The 14790-nt window shown below is 35.6% G+C and overlaps 1 protein-coding gene across 1 annotated transcript; it reads left to right on the top strand.

Annotated features, from left to right (window-relative positions):
• The first annotated feature begins 1992 nt into the window (after nt 1-1992).
• Nucleotides 1993-3683, top strand: LOC119980828 (heavy metal-associated isoprenylated plant protein 30-like). The gene is made up of 3 exons (XM_038823624.1): nt 1993-2370; nt 2982-3057; nt 3306-3683. The coding sequence occupies exons 1-3, from the start codon at nt 2200-2202 to the stop codon at nt 3626-3628; spliced, it is 570 nt and encodes a 189-aa protein (XP_038679552.1). The 5' UTR covers nt 1993-2199; the 3' UTR covers nt 3629-3683.
• The last annotated feature ends 11107 nt before the right edge of the window (nt 3684-14790 follow it).

The raw sequence follows: 14790 nt of genomic DNA, 5'->3' as shown, positions 1-14790 counted from the left end.
TTCAAAATTGATGCAAGATTCATATTAGAAAATTAATTTCACGAAGAAAATTGGAAAGAAAAAATATTCCCTGCAACTATAGTCGTGAACGAGGAGCTTTCGTAAGTGAGAGAGGAATTTCTATAAACTTTATGATTAATTTTTAAAATTTAAATAATTAAACTGAGGTTATTTTAGTCATTTAAAAAAATTAGGATAAGAGTTTGTCCTTTTTGGAATATTAGTTTAAAGTACATAGACTTTATGGAATAAGAGTTTTAAGAATGTCCTTATTGGAACAAAGCTCTCCCATAAAGGACTTATATTTAATTTTCCCAATAATTAATAGAATTATATGTATATTCCAATCAATTTTTAGTTTAATAATTAATTTACTAATTCAATACGTTTTCTCGTTTTATCGACATTTTATAAATTAACATTTTTATTATTTTAATAACTTTAATAGTTGAAATATGTGTGTACATATAGTTTTAAAGCTCATTATAATATATAGTAACTACATACTTACCAAAAAACAAAAATTAAATACACTTTTGAAAAATATAATATATTCAATTAATGTCTTAATACACTTTTGAAAAATATAGAAGTCAAAAGTTGGCTCATTTTTTTAGATAATTAAAAAATTAACATAAATATTGTAGAAATATTATCAGAATCAGAGGTGCATATAGGTGGATGAATTAATTAAAGTAATTAAGAATCAAAAACATTTCCATTAAGTGAGAATAATTAGGTAAGCATGAAATTCCTCTGACGTATGAACATATAAAAAGAAAAATAAATCAATGTGTAGAACATATGCGTCGTATATATCTATAACAAACAGAAGAATAATTAACATTTTATATAATAGATATGTAAAGAGTAATGTGTCGATAATACTCTTTTGATCAGATGTAATTATATGGGCCATAAGGCCCATATGATGACTATAACTATACTAATATTATACTGATAAAAAAAATCAAAATCCTCTTTTGGTAAACTTTTTATTTTTTAAAAACAATAATGATTGTAGCTAGTATCCCAATTATCTCAGATATTTAAATTGTACGCACATGATTTCATCGAATTCACTTAGATCTTATGCGTTTAACTCGATCAACAGTCAAAATCTTTATCGTTTTCGTTCTTTAAAAATATAGGAAGAAGAAAAAAGACTAAAAACATGCAAGTTTATATCTATTATTCTATTTTGTATCTGGACCAACTAGAAATTCTCATATTCTTTAGTATTGGTGCGGTTGTTGCCGGAGAATATATATAATACCCTAATATGTATATATAATATATAGTGCATTGTTCCTATTCTATTGTTATTATTATTATATATATATATAGAAAAAACATCCAAAATTTTTATATTGTCAAAGCTGCTATTTAGAGAACCCAAAGGTTCCTTTCTTAATGCCTTGGAGCAAAAAATATGTTAAAAGAAAAATAGAGAATTAATTTATCTTATCTATAAGTAGCTTATTCAAAGCCTGACAAATAGCAATGTGTGGGAATATTAACTTTGTCAAGGACGAACAACAGGGTTTGTGTAGTGATTTTCAAAGAGAGAGAGAGAACTAGATCATAAAAAAAAAAAAAGATCTTTTTTCAGAATATATGTACTCCCTTTGCATCAAAACCTAATTAGATAGCTTTCCTTAAGCCCATCCATATCCCCATAAGCCAGATATTCCTTTTAAGTGCATGTCTACATGTACATGTCAGCAACAACATATCTATATATATATATATATATATATATAAAAGAATTCTCATATGTGCACCAACTATACGCATCAATTTTGGGCACTTGAGATCCAATGACGGTAATAAAACACAACAAAAGTGGGCACCACAAATTTGCTGTGGGACCCACTACATCTATGATTGAAAAACAAGTGCGTAAATTGTTGAGTATAGTTGGTGCGCATGTGAGAATTTCTTTATATATATATAGAAACACATATATGTAGATATCTTAGCCTAGCTTTACCCACATTAGAAGCATCAATTGATAAGTGTTGATCAGAGAGATACCATTCTCCCCGCCAAAAGGGGGTACTTGATTATAAGCACCAAGAAACTTAGGCATATCAACTCATCACTCATGAATTTAATTACTTGTTCTCTCTCCTTCTCTCTATTTACCTTGTCTTGCTATAGTCTTCATATATTTTTTAAGGGGAGTTAGTATCATCCATGGCTCCTAGTACTATTATAACGAGAACGTTTGGTGCTATTGTATCTGCCATAGCTTACTACTGCTGTTACTTTCGCTTTCCAAACAAAACCACCCAAAAAAGCAGCAGCAGCAGCATCAACCACCACCTCCACAACATGCCCAAGCAGGGTCGTCCACTTTCTTTGCAGGTTCACTTTCATCATCATCATTGTATATATATATATATTTCCTTCCTTTCATTTTCGTACTCAATTGTTTAGGTCTCTTTTGTTTGGATTGAGCTTCACCATGCTTTCTATGTTGAAACAATTTGAGACCTCTCTCTCTCTATATATATATAGAAAGATGCTCACCCACGGGCATCCGTTTTTCCTAAGTCAAGAGTTTAACTTTTGGTTTTGTTATGCGGCACACTGTTTTGAGCCTCACAACAAAGAGTGAAAAAGTGTTGCCCGTAACTTTGTAAGTTACAAAGTTACGGGCGTGCGTATGGAAGCTGCTCTCATATACATATATATGACTCTAATGAACCGAAATTAGGGTTTTGTTGATATTATTCGTTTAATTTGATCAAGTTTGGCCGGAGGAAATATTGTTAGGAATCTTAATTAGGTTTTGATTTAAAGCAAACAGGGTTCTTCTTATCTACTATAAGACTATAACATCCTTGTTAAGAAGTATAAAGGTATGATAAAAAAGAGCAAAAAGGAACAAAAGGAATAAACAGAAAGTTCAATGAAAAATTAACCTTAATAACACTTTGCTTTGTATGCACCCTTAATTTGTTCAAACTTTACAGACTGTGGAGCTCAAAGTCAGGATGTGCTGCCCCGGCTGCGAAAGGGTTGTAAAAAACGCCATCTACAAGCTTAGAAGTATGTACCTAAATTATAAGTATGACCCAGTATGGAGTTGTATGAGTACAACTTATAGTTCACAAGTTCAATTCCTGAAAACAGTCCCTCCACATATTATGTGGTGGTAAGATCTGCGTACATCACACATGCCCCCGATCCCGCTCACAATAGGAGTCATATTCCTACATTTTAGAGGGAAAAAAAATAGTTACAAGATTTTATTCGTTTTTCTCATAAGAAATTAATAATTTTATTGTATCAATTAGGGATTGATTCAGTGGAGGTGGACTTAGAGATGGAGAGGGTGACGGTGGTGGGGTACGTGGACCATAACAAGGTGTTGAAGGCGGTGAGGAGGGCAGGGAAGAGGGCTGAGTTCTGGCCATACCCTGACCCACCTTTGTACTTCACATCTGCTGAAAACTATTTCAAGGATACAACTAAAGAGTTCAAAAAGAGTTACAATTATTATCGCCATGGCTACAACATCGGTCACCGCCACGGAAATATTCCGATCAATCGCCGGGGAGACGACACGATTAGCAACATGTTCAACGACGACAACGTTAATGCTTGCTGTCTCATGTAATAATCTTACCAATTAGATGCCTACCATCATCAAATATTTATGATTGTTCTTGTCATACTGTATATATATGTGTGTGTATATATAAAGCATTTGTATTGGTAATAAGTGGGGGAGAGGAGGAGGTAGTGGGGGCGATAACTGTCTCTTCCTTCCAAATATTGAAAAGTGGGTGTGGGTAGTTTTTTGAGAGAAGGCGGAGAGAATAGTTGGGAGAATGAAAGGATAGAGAGTAAAGATAGAGTAGACTAACAAATTTTCATCGCAAAGAAAGAGTCCTTGGAATTACTGTTACATTGAATATATTCCCACTCTCCTACAATCAGCATATACATTAAAAGCTTGAAAATTAAGCTTTTAATTTGCACATATTTGTTTCAATAATATGGGCATAGGGTGGGTTTCTCCCCTGGATCTCCATTTGGAGATGATTTGGTTTCAAGACTGGTGTATGATTGGCGGTCCATCAACACACATTCTGGATTTCAAGCAACAAGTTTAAGCATAGATAGACATGATTTCGATAGATCTGGATCTACCTCGATATATGTTTGGAGGATTGTCCAAATTGACAGACGTATGATCTATATGTGCAAATTAAAAGATCAATGTATATATATATGCTGATTGTGGGAGAGTGGGAATAGATTCAATGGAACAGTCATTCCAAGGACTCTTTCTTTGCATGTAGATCTAGAATCAACAAGTTAAATATCTCAGGCTACATTTATATAACAATCTTCTTTGGAGTGGATTGAGAATCGTATAATTTTGAAGAATCATTCATCTGAACAACTGGTAGGTACTGAGCTGTGTGCTTGCTGGAACCTATATTGGAAAAAGTTTATGGAAAGGAAAAACAGTTAATTGAGGAACTGTGGCCTCTGAACAACTAAGAAGTTGAACAATGAAATTGGTTAGATGCCTTTATTGATATCTCGTGCACCTTAAAAAGGTGTAACAATAACTGACAATCTTTAAGAGCAGTGAAAATAGGAAAATAATAACCACTAACAATAATACTCCTACTAATTAGCAACTACCAGAAGTGGACTATGACTCCTGTTTATTAGGAACTAATAGCTGACTGAATCAACACAACAACTTGCGCACGTAACAACTCTCCCCCCTAAAAATTGGCCTTGTCCTCAAGGCCACAGAACTGCTCTTTCATCACGCTTAGATCTTCCCAAGTAGCCTCAGCCGAAGATAAACCACACCAATGAATAAGAACTTCATCTTTTCCCTTTCGAACTCGTCGATCCAGAATAACTTGTGGCGTTGGGAGGAGAGACTCATCATCTTCTCTTGTCATGGGCAGCTCTGTCTGAACCTGAGTATGCTCTCCAATTTTTTTCTTCAATAGGGACACATGGAAAACAGGATGAATTCGGGAATTTCGAGGCAAATTCAACTCATACGCCACTGCACCAACTCTCCTAACAACTTCAAATGGCCCATAGTATCTTGGTGACAGCTTCACATTCTTCCGTAGGGAGAGTGAAACTTGCCGATATGGTTGAAGCCTTAAATAAACCCAATCACCTTCCACAAATTCTCTCTCTCGATGGCTACTGTCATAAACCTTCTTCATTCTTGCTTGAGCTTCTTGAATAGTAGTCCGCAACTCCTGAATTACTTGATCTCGTGCCATCATCTCCTTCTCTACAGCGTCCACCTTGGCCATGCCTGGAATGTAAGACAATAGAGTAGGGGGTGGTCTGCCATATAGCACTTCAAAGGGTGTAGTTCTGATTGTGGAATGTAAACTCGTATTGTAGCAATACTCAGCCCAAGATAACCACATACTCCACTCCTTAGGCTTTGAACTTGTAAAGCACCTCAAATACATTTCAAGTGTGCGATTGACAGCCTCAGTTTGACCATCCGTTTGAGGATGATAACCTGAACTAAAGTTGAAACGAGTGCCATTCAGCTTAAATAACTCCGACCAAAACAAACTGGTGAAGGTTGAATCACGGTCACAAACAATAGACCTTGGCATTCCATGTAACTTAAAAATGTTGTCAAAAAAAATTTGAGCAACGCCAACAGCAGTGTAAGGATGAGATAATGAAAGGAAATGTGCATACTTGGAGAGCCTATCAACGACAACTAGAACTGTAGTTTTACCCTTGGACATGGGCAAGCCGTCAATGAAATCCATGGATATGTCCTCCCAAACCTGCATTGGAACTGGAAGTGGTTGTAATAGACCTGCAGGAGCAAGTTGTTCTGACTTATGCCTCTGACACACATCACAAGCTGCAATGAATTCCCTGACTTTGCGTCGCATTCCTGTCCAATAAAAGGCTGCTCTAATTCTTTGGAAAGTCTTATGATATCCCTCATGAGTGCTGTTGTGGAATTCTCCCAGAATATCATTAATCAAAGAAGAATTTTCAGGAAGATAAATTCTGTCCTTGAAAATGATAATGCCATTGCTAAGTTTCCATGGCCCCAATGCTTCGCCCTCCTTGATGCGTTGGATCAGAGTTTGCAAATCTGAGCTGGATTGTATCTCTTCCTTAATGGCTTCTACAAAATCAGGGATGGGTTGACTAACAGCTGCAAGTTTCATTGCCCCTTCCACAGCTTCTTTTCGGATTTCTTCTCTTCTGGAGAGAGCATCTGCAACAATGTTTTCCTTGCCACTTCTATACTCAATGACAAAATCAAAACCCATCAATTTATAAAGCCATCTCTGTTGAGCTATGGTGGTAATAGTTTGAACCCACAAATATTTCAAACTTCGTTGATCAGTTCGAACCACAAATTGCCGACCCATCAAATATGGACGCCATTTTTGTACTGCCAATACCAATGCCAGAATCTCCTTCTCATATGTAGACAACAACAAATTTCTTCCTTGCAAAGCTTGACTAAAAAATGCTATTGGTCGATCTTGCAGCAAGACAGCTCCAATACCTGAACCACTCGCGTCGCATTCAACAATAAATTGTTTGGAGAAATCAGGTAACGCTAATACCGGAGCTTGAGTCATGGCTTCCTTCAATTGGACAAATGAATTTTCAGCTGCTGGTGTCCAAAGGAAAGAATCTTTCTTCAGCAATTGAGTGAGTGGGGCAGCTATTTTTCCAAAATTCTGAATGAATTTTCTATAGTAACCCGTCAACCCCAAGAATCCCCGCAATGCTTTTAAAGAGGTTGGTTTGGGCCAGCTCATCATCACCTCAACCTTCTCCGGGTCTACTGCCACTCCTGAAGCTGAAATGATATGCCCCAGATAATGGATTTGGCTTCTACCAAATTCACACTTTTCTTGCTTAACAAAAAGTTCGTTAGACTTCAAAACAGAGAATACAGCCTCCAAATGTTGCATATGTTCATTCCATGATTTGCTATATACTAAAATATCATCAAAGAAAACTAGGACGAATTTCCGTAAATAAGCTTGGAAGACCTGGTTCATGAGAGCTTGAAATGATGAAGGTGCGTTGGTAAGGCCAAATGGCATGACCAGAAACTCGTAATGGCCATGATGAGTTCGAAACGCAGTCTTTTCAATATCGCCGGGGTGGACTCGAATTTGATGAAATCTAGAGCGGAGATCTAGCTTTGAAAAATATATAGCCCCATTCAGCTCATCTAGAAGTTCATCAATGACAGGGATTGGAAACTTATCCTTGATAGTAATGCTATTCAATGCCCGATAATCGACACACATTCTCCATGATCCGTCATGCTTTTTCACTAAAATCACTGGAGAAGAATATGGGCTGTTGCTTGGTCGGATAACCCCTGTAGACAACATCTCAGCCACCAGCTTTTCAATTTCTGTTTTCTGAAAATGAGGGTACCGATAAGGCTTAACAGAGATTGGCCCTTGATTAGGCTGCAAGGGAATTTTGTGATCGTGCAAGCGCCGAGGTGGTAGACCATTGGGTTTCGCCAACACGCCTCTATATTTTTCAAGTAATTGTTTCACATCTGAAGGAGGCTCCTGTTCATGTGTCATCCCATTTAAAGGATATAATTTCAATAGTATGCCCTTGTCTCTACTGGCTCCATTTAAGATTTGTATGTTGCTGATAACTTGGTTCTCCGAAATTGTTAAACCGCGTAATAACACTTCTTTTCCATCCAAAGTGAACTTCATCTGTAGTTTGGAGAAATCCCACTCAATGGGACCCAAGGTGCTCAACCACTGAGTACCTAGGACAACATCATAGCCTTCAAGGGGAAGTATATAAAAATCTACTACTATTGGAGTACCTTGCAGGTTTAGCTGAACATGTGAGCATTTTCCAGAGCTGGCCAATCTATCCCCTGAAGCTACCATTACTTCCAAGCTGCCAAGAGAATTCGGTTGCAATCCAAGCCTCCTTGCTACTCGTTGACACACAAAGTTGTGTGTACTTCCCGAATCAATAAGCACACTGACTGATTTACTCCCCAGACTCCCCATAACTCGCATTGTATCTGATGTGCGAGTTCCTAAAATAGCATGTAATGAAATCTCAGGTGTTCGATCTTCTGTATCTCCATCAATCTCCATTTCTTCATCACCGTCACTATCCCCTTGGGTGGCCTGAATAAGGAATAACTTCTTGCAGCGATGTCCTGGTACAAACCGTTCATTACACCGGAAACAAAGGCCCTTCCTCTTCCTTTCATTCATCTCCTCTATTGTCAATTTCTTTACTGGTGGCACGTAATTACTAGTATTGGCAGCTGTGCTTCGAAACGGCAAACCGGTGCTTGAAGTAGTGCCTTGTTTCTTTGAATGAGACAACTCTCTGGCTTCATAGAGTCGGGCTAATCCAATTGCAGAGGACAAGGTGCTAGGCCTGTTAGCTTGCACATCAGTTCGGATGGAGTCTCGAAGCCCACTGATAAAGCAACTTACTTGTCTAGCTTGCGGTATGGGACCGACCTTAGCTAACAACTTCTCAAATTTGGATTGGTAATCTTGCACCGAACCAGTCTGTTGCAACCTAATGAGTTCCCCAAAGAAATCAAGGAAATTATTAGGTCCATACCGAACATCAAGCCCTTCCTTGAAGCTCTCCCAAGATACATCATTTACTTCCTGCTTCAAAAGCTGGAACCATAATTGGGCATCTCCCTCAAGATGAAAAGACGCAAGGGAAACACGATCCGTCCAGGGTGTGTCATGAAGTTCAAAAAATTGTTCCACTCGGCATAACCAGCTTGTAGGATCCTCGCTGCCATTATAGCGAGGGAAATCAATCTTCACCGTTTTGGGCACAAAGGAGCTGTTGGAGCGTTCTTCATTGGGGCTAATTCTTTTGCCTCGACCAGCATTGGTAGAGGTTTCAGCATAAGTTTGGGATGCGTCACGGCTGGCCTGGGCTGCAATTCCCTCCACTCGAGTGCTTAGCTTCTCTAGCATATCCGTAATTTGCTTCATTTGGGACTCCATTGATTTCTCCAGATTTTCCACCCTTTCGTCCATTGCCAGGCTCCGATACCACTTTGGTAGGTACTGAGCTGTGTGCTTGCTGGAACCTATATTGGAAAAAGTTTATGGAAAGGAAAAACAGTTAATTGAGGAACTGTGGCCTCTGAACAACTAAGAAGTTGAACAATGAAATTGGTTAGATGCCTTTATTGATATCTCGTGCACCTTAAAAAGGTGTAACAATAACTGACAATCTTTAAGAGCAGTGAAAATAGGAAAATAATAACCACTAACAATAATACTCCTACTAATTAGCAACTACCAGAAGTGGACTATGACTCCTGTTTATTAGGAACTAATAGCTGACTGAATCAACACAACAACTTGCGCACGTAACAACAACACTAAATATCAACTACAGATGGATAAATTAATATATATATGTATATATATATATATGAGGAATTTTTTTACGAGTTCCTAAAATGAGATCCTAACTTTTAGGGTTCAAAACTTCTAAAAACTTTTAAAAAAAACTGAAAAAAATATATTTGAATGTTGTTCAGTTTTACGAATCCAACGATAGTTTTTGTTCGAAACAAAAATCAAATTCAACATGAAAAGTGCATAATTCTGGATCGTTAAATATAAAACAAAAAACATTTCATATATTTTTCAGGTTGCATTTGATTTTTGTTTCGAACAAAAAAAATATCGTCGGTCTCATAACTATTGAGTTTATATATATATATATATATATATATATATATATATATATATATAAGAGTTTTAATTCATAATTAAACATGAACTGAAGGGTTGGGCAGTGGTCAAAGTTTTGGGAATTGTGCCCTAGACCCAAGTTCAAATCCTACTATATTATATATATATATATATATATATATATATATAAAAAGATGGGCATTGGGGCTCTTTGGGCCTTTGATTTCTTCACAATTTATTATTTTTCCTTTCTTTTATTTAATAAAACTGAAAAATATTTTTCTGTATTTATTTAAATCGAAACATTGCGATGATACTTAGAGTCGCATCTTCTATTTTTTTGGTGAAGGGATGTATTTTTCGAGTTTTATAAAAGGGAAGAACGAGTCTGTGAGATATACAATTGAGAAAAACAGAGAAAAAATACTTGCAATTCTTGATGTTCTTGTGTGTAAAGAATATTGATAGAGGTTTTGGGTTGTTTTATTCTGGGACGACATTGTTGTGTACTGCTAGCACAAAATTTAGAGGCAGAGCCACTAAATTGTCCTAAAGAGAGCGGCCTAGTTCGTGACTCAATCATCTTGTCAAATTTGATTCGTTTTGTTCTTATTTGTAGATTTTTGAGGTAATATCAATCAGTTTAATGTGTTACTGTTTCAACAATAACAATGATCAAAATACAAATATGAAAGTATTTTGAACCCTAAAAGTGAATTCTTAAAACCAGGACCTCATCTTAAGATCTCATTTTAGAATCTCATTGGAATATATATATATATATGAGGAATTCTTCTATATGGAACAAAAGTGTGAATAAACTTTGTGTTTTCAACCATAGATGCAGTGTGTTCTATAACAAATATGTGGCACCCACTTTTATCGTATTTTATTACAATTATTGGATTTTGTGTTCACATTTGGTCACATACGATAATATATATATATATATATATTCAATGCTTTGTGGAGGGTGGGTCCTTCATAATAGGTTTACTTCGTTTAGAAGAAAATAGAGAAGTTGATTAGGGATATCATAAAAAAAAATCTTTGGAATCAGAAGTTCTTCATTGGATACGGTTTTGAATTTTCATATTCTATATGGACCCCACTTCGTAAAACAAATTACAATGTTACGTCCTTCTCAAGGATTTCCTACTTTGTTTTTGTAGTTATCCTGCCACGAAAAGCAACATGAACCCCCAGTGACCACCTCCACCTTGTTTTGGACTTTTAGTTTAGGTAGCTCATTTTCACCATGGCCCTTGTTTTTACACAATTTGCTAAACTTAGTCCATTTTCAAATTTTATTTTTCGTATGTACCCCATATATCTTTCATATGTAATATTGATTCGCTTTGTTGAAAAAATTAAAATTTTTGTTAATTTACAATATTATGTGCTCTTATTTTGTTAGAGTGTTATTGTTTAATTATTGAAGTACCAGGCTGTTTTATATTTAGGAGAATTTACCCATAAGGAAAAAATGGGAGAAGTTTGTTTCAATAAGGACATGTCAGAAAAAAACTTTTGAACTAAAGTAAAAAGTTACAAATCCAAAAATTCAAATATATCATAAATAATTCGAAAAATTCCTCAAAATTCATCATAGGACATGTCGATTATGTGATGACAATTGAAAGATAATAACAAAATCTACAAGTCTCGTGGTGAAGATGAACGTATCCATATTTGATGACATCAAATAGGCATGTGAAAAACAAAAAACGGAAAGAAATATAGGATAAAAAGTTGTTCACCATCGATCGGATCTCATTCTCTCTCCATTTCTCTTTATGAAAGTTTAGATTTACAAGTCATTTGGGGAAGATGAAGATATTTTAGACAATAAAACAAGTTATTTTAATTTTTTGTCATTTATGAAATAGTGTTTTAAATTTTATGTACTTATTGAAACAAAACTTATTTGGCTGTCTTCATTGGTACAAAACTTTTAATCGAGGGATTTATCTGTAATTTTCTTTTATTAGAGTGCATAATTATTTAATTTACAATAAATATGGTTGAAAATTAGCCTTTTCCCTCATTGCACCTTTTCATTTGACCCTCACAGTACTTCCCGCTATTTACTATGAAAAAAATTCATAATAATTTTAAATACTTATGGTGAGTAAAAGTTGGCCAATTAAATTTTAAAATTATAAATTCGGATTAAGATAAAAAAATAAATTTAAATTGGAGGGAAATTTTAAGCAATATGTGATAGATTAAGGACTCCAGCGTAAAACAAGGATAGGAAAAATAAGCGATTAAAATTCTACTACCTCTCGATCGCTCTGTATTCTCTCCGACACCAAAGGGTAGTCGGAGATGACGAAGCACCCAATTCCTTGTTGTAAGTCAAAGATTAGTTTGAGATTTCAGAGTTGGGGTTATGTAAAGAATGGAGAAGGAAGTAACAAAATTGGGTATGAGTAAATCATCTTCATAATTACCATATTCACGACTGTACCATCGGCTATATCCGTCACCTTTAACAGCTCTCAGACCCATCAAAATTGGGGTTTCAATCTACTGGGTACGTACTACGATTGTAAGTATTATGATGATCAGATTGAGCCACAATATTCGCTTTAGGAATGTCACCGCTCCATATAATTGAACCATTGGTTAGTGAACTAGATTTATGTTTTGATGCAAGAGTTATGATGTAAATTCTATTTCCGCATTTAAATTGAGTTTTCTTTACATTACATCATAGAATGCATATACTAAAATGTCTATATTGATTACAATTATGTTTTACCTGGTTAGAGTTAAGATAATCAAACAAGAATAAGATGGGTAGTTAAGATTCTCTGATCTAGTCAATTTATTTATACCTATCGGTACAACGTCTCCCAACACACGTAAAATATGGTAGACATTATATCGAATAAAATGAAGAATTCCAAATAATCCCTGAAATCGATTTCGTATACAAGTCTAGGATCCAATGTTCTTCATGGATCAACATGGCCCACTCCATGACTAAATGTATTATATTTTTTGGAAAATGACATATTAATACCACTTTCAAAACTATTGGACATCTAGGTCCACTCCAAAAAATTTTATCCCTCATAAGTCCATTTTTATTTTTTATAATATTTAAATCATTTAAATTTTATCTTATTCATTTTCTGACCTTTTTCAAAGAGGATTAAATCTAATATGGTTTTCTCTCTTGTTATATGATACATCTCTCTTATCTCACTACATATTCTCTTTCTACTGCATCTCTCTCTTATCACAATAACTTTCTCTCTCCTACTGCGTCTCTCTCTCATCACAATAACTTTCTCTCTCCTACATAATCTCTCTCTCTCTCCACTATATCTCTCTTTACTAAGTCGTTCTCTCTCTCTCTCTCATCTCTTTTTTATGGCTGTCGTTTTGGTCCAAATATGATTGGGCATTATGTGTCTCTATGAGGGGAGTCTAATGGTGATGGTGGTATTGCAAATTGTCGTCAAAATTGGCCGGATTTGAATTTTTTTCCAAATTATAACACTGGCCGACCAATGTTACTGTTTTGAAACACTAACATTGGTAACCTGGGCGACCAATGTTACTGTTTTGAAATAGTAACATTGACCGACCAATGTTACTATTTTAAAATGACCATATCTGGTGGCCGTTTTGGACCGTACTTGACTGGGCATTGTGCGTATCAGTGAGGGGATTCTAATGGTAGTGGTGGTATGACGAACCCCGCTAAAATCGACTGAATCTGAAGTTTTTTCTAAATAGTAACATTGGCCAACCAATGTTACTGTTTTGAAATAGTAACATTGGTAACATTGGCCGACCAATGTAACCAATGTTACTGTTTTAAAACGACCATATCCGATGGTTGTTTTGGGCCGTACCTGACTGGGTATTGTGTGCTTCAATGAGGGGAGTCCAACTGTGATGGTGGTATGGTGAACCGCCACCGAAATAGATCAGATCTGAAGTTTTTTCCAAACAATAACGCTAGCTGACCACTGTTACTGTTTTGAAACAATAACATTGACCGATAAAAAGTCTTACCTTTTTTTGGTTTTTTTTTAAAAAAAAAGTACGTTGTTTTCCCACGACTCTCTTTTCCTTCAATACGGAAATCAAGTGACAAAGTTCATGTGAGTATAGAATTTCATTGGCTAAAGTTTATTGATGAAAATCATCCCCGATATTTTCAAAGTGAAGGATGAACATGGAGATGATGACTTGATGGATAAGACAAGGGTAAAAAAGTAATTAACATACTAATGGTACCTTAGAGGGATAAAGTTTTTTGGACTAGACTTAAATGTTCAAAAGTTTCACAAGTGGTACCGGCTTGGAATTTTCCCTATATTCTTCACCGGTTATAGAATATTCAATTTTGTTTCCATAACACTCATTAACTATGACCTCAAGAGTGAGATGGGTAGTTAAGATTCTCTAGTCTAGTAAATTTATTTAGACCTATAGGTATAACGTCTCCTAACACACGGAAAATATGGTAGGCATTATATTCAATGCAATGAAAGAATTTCAAATAATCCCTCCAATGGATTTCGTATACAAGTCCAGGGTCCAATGTTTTTCGTGGATCAACATGACTCGCTACATGACTAAAACAAAATTGGTGATCAAGTTAAATTTACACTTTTTAATAAAGCAGCAATACCATAATCTTGTGCACACTGTTATGTATCCTACATGACACCAAATACCATGCCTGGCAGCAAAAAGAGCTCTAATTTATGTCATTCACATCATATGCGGAATCACTATCATATCACAATGAGATACTGATAACATCGACATCATTAATAACTACTCATAAAACTCGTATTGGAAACCAAAGAATCAACTGCTATTGATGCCACATGTGACTAATGACCATTATAGTTTCGAGTTCATTGTCGTTCTTCTTCACTCTTGAAAGACTTTCCATTAATTATTTTCCTACTAAAAACTCTAGCCACCTTTTCACATGTTCTCTTCCATCTCGTTGGCACATTAGACAATCCATAATCAGAAAAACCTTAATGCTTCGACCATTACTCTTCGTGTTTCTCTTCAA

The sequence above is a fragment of the Tripterygium wilfordii genome, chromosome 16 (genome assembly GCF_013401445.1).
Source record: "Tripterygium wilfordii isolate XIE 37 chromosome 16, ASM1340144v1, whole genome shotgun sequence".
NCBI classification, from domain to species: domain Eukaryota; kingdom Viridiplantae; phylum Streptophyta; class Magnoliopsida; order Celastrales; family Celastraceae; genus Tripterygium; species Tripterygium wilfordii.
This window is presented reverse-complemented; position numbering and strand designations above follow the sequence as displayed.

Excerpts from the sequence above, each read along its gene's own strand:
- LOC119980828 (XM_038823624.1), top strand. The coding sequence starts at position 2,200 with ATGGCTCCTAGTACTATTATAACGAGAACGTTTGGTGCTATTGTATCT. Across the intron at positions 2,371-2,981 it reads GTCGTCCACTTTCTTTGCAG|ACTGTGGAGCTCAAAGTCAG; the intron begins GTTCACTTTCAT and ends CAAACTTTACAG. Across the intron at positions 3,058-3,305 it reads CGCCATCTACAAGCTTAGAA|GGATTGATTCAGTGGAGGTG; the intron begins GTATGTACCTAA and ends TGTATCAATTAG.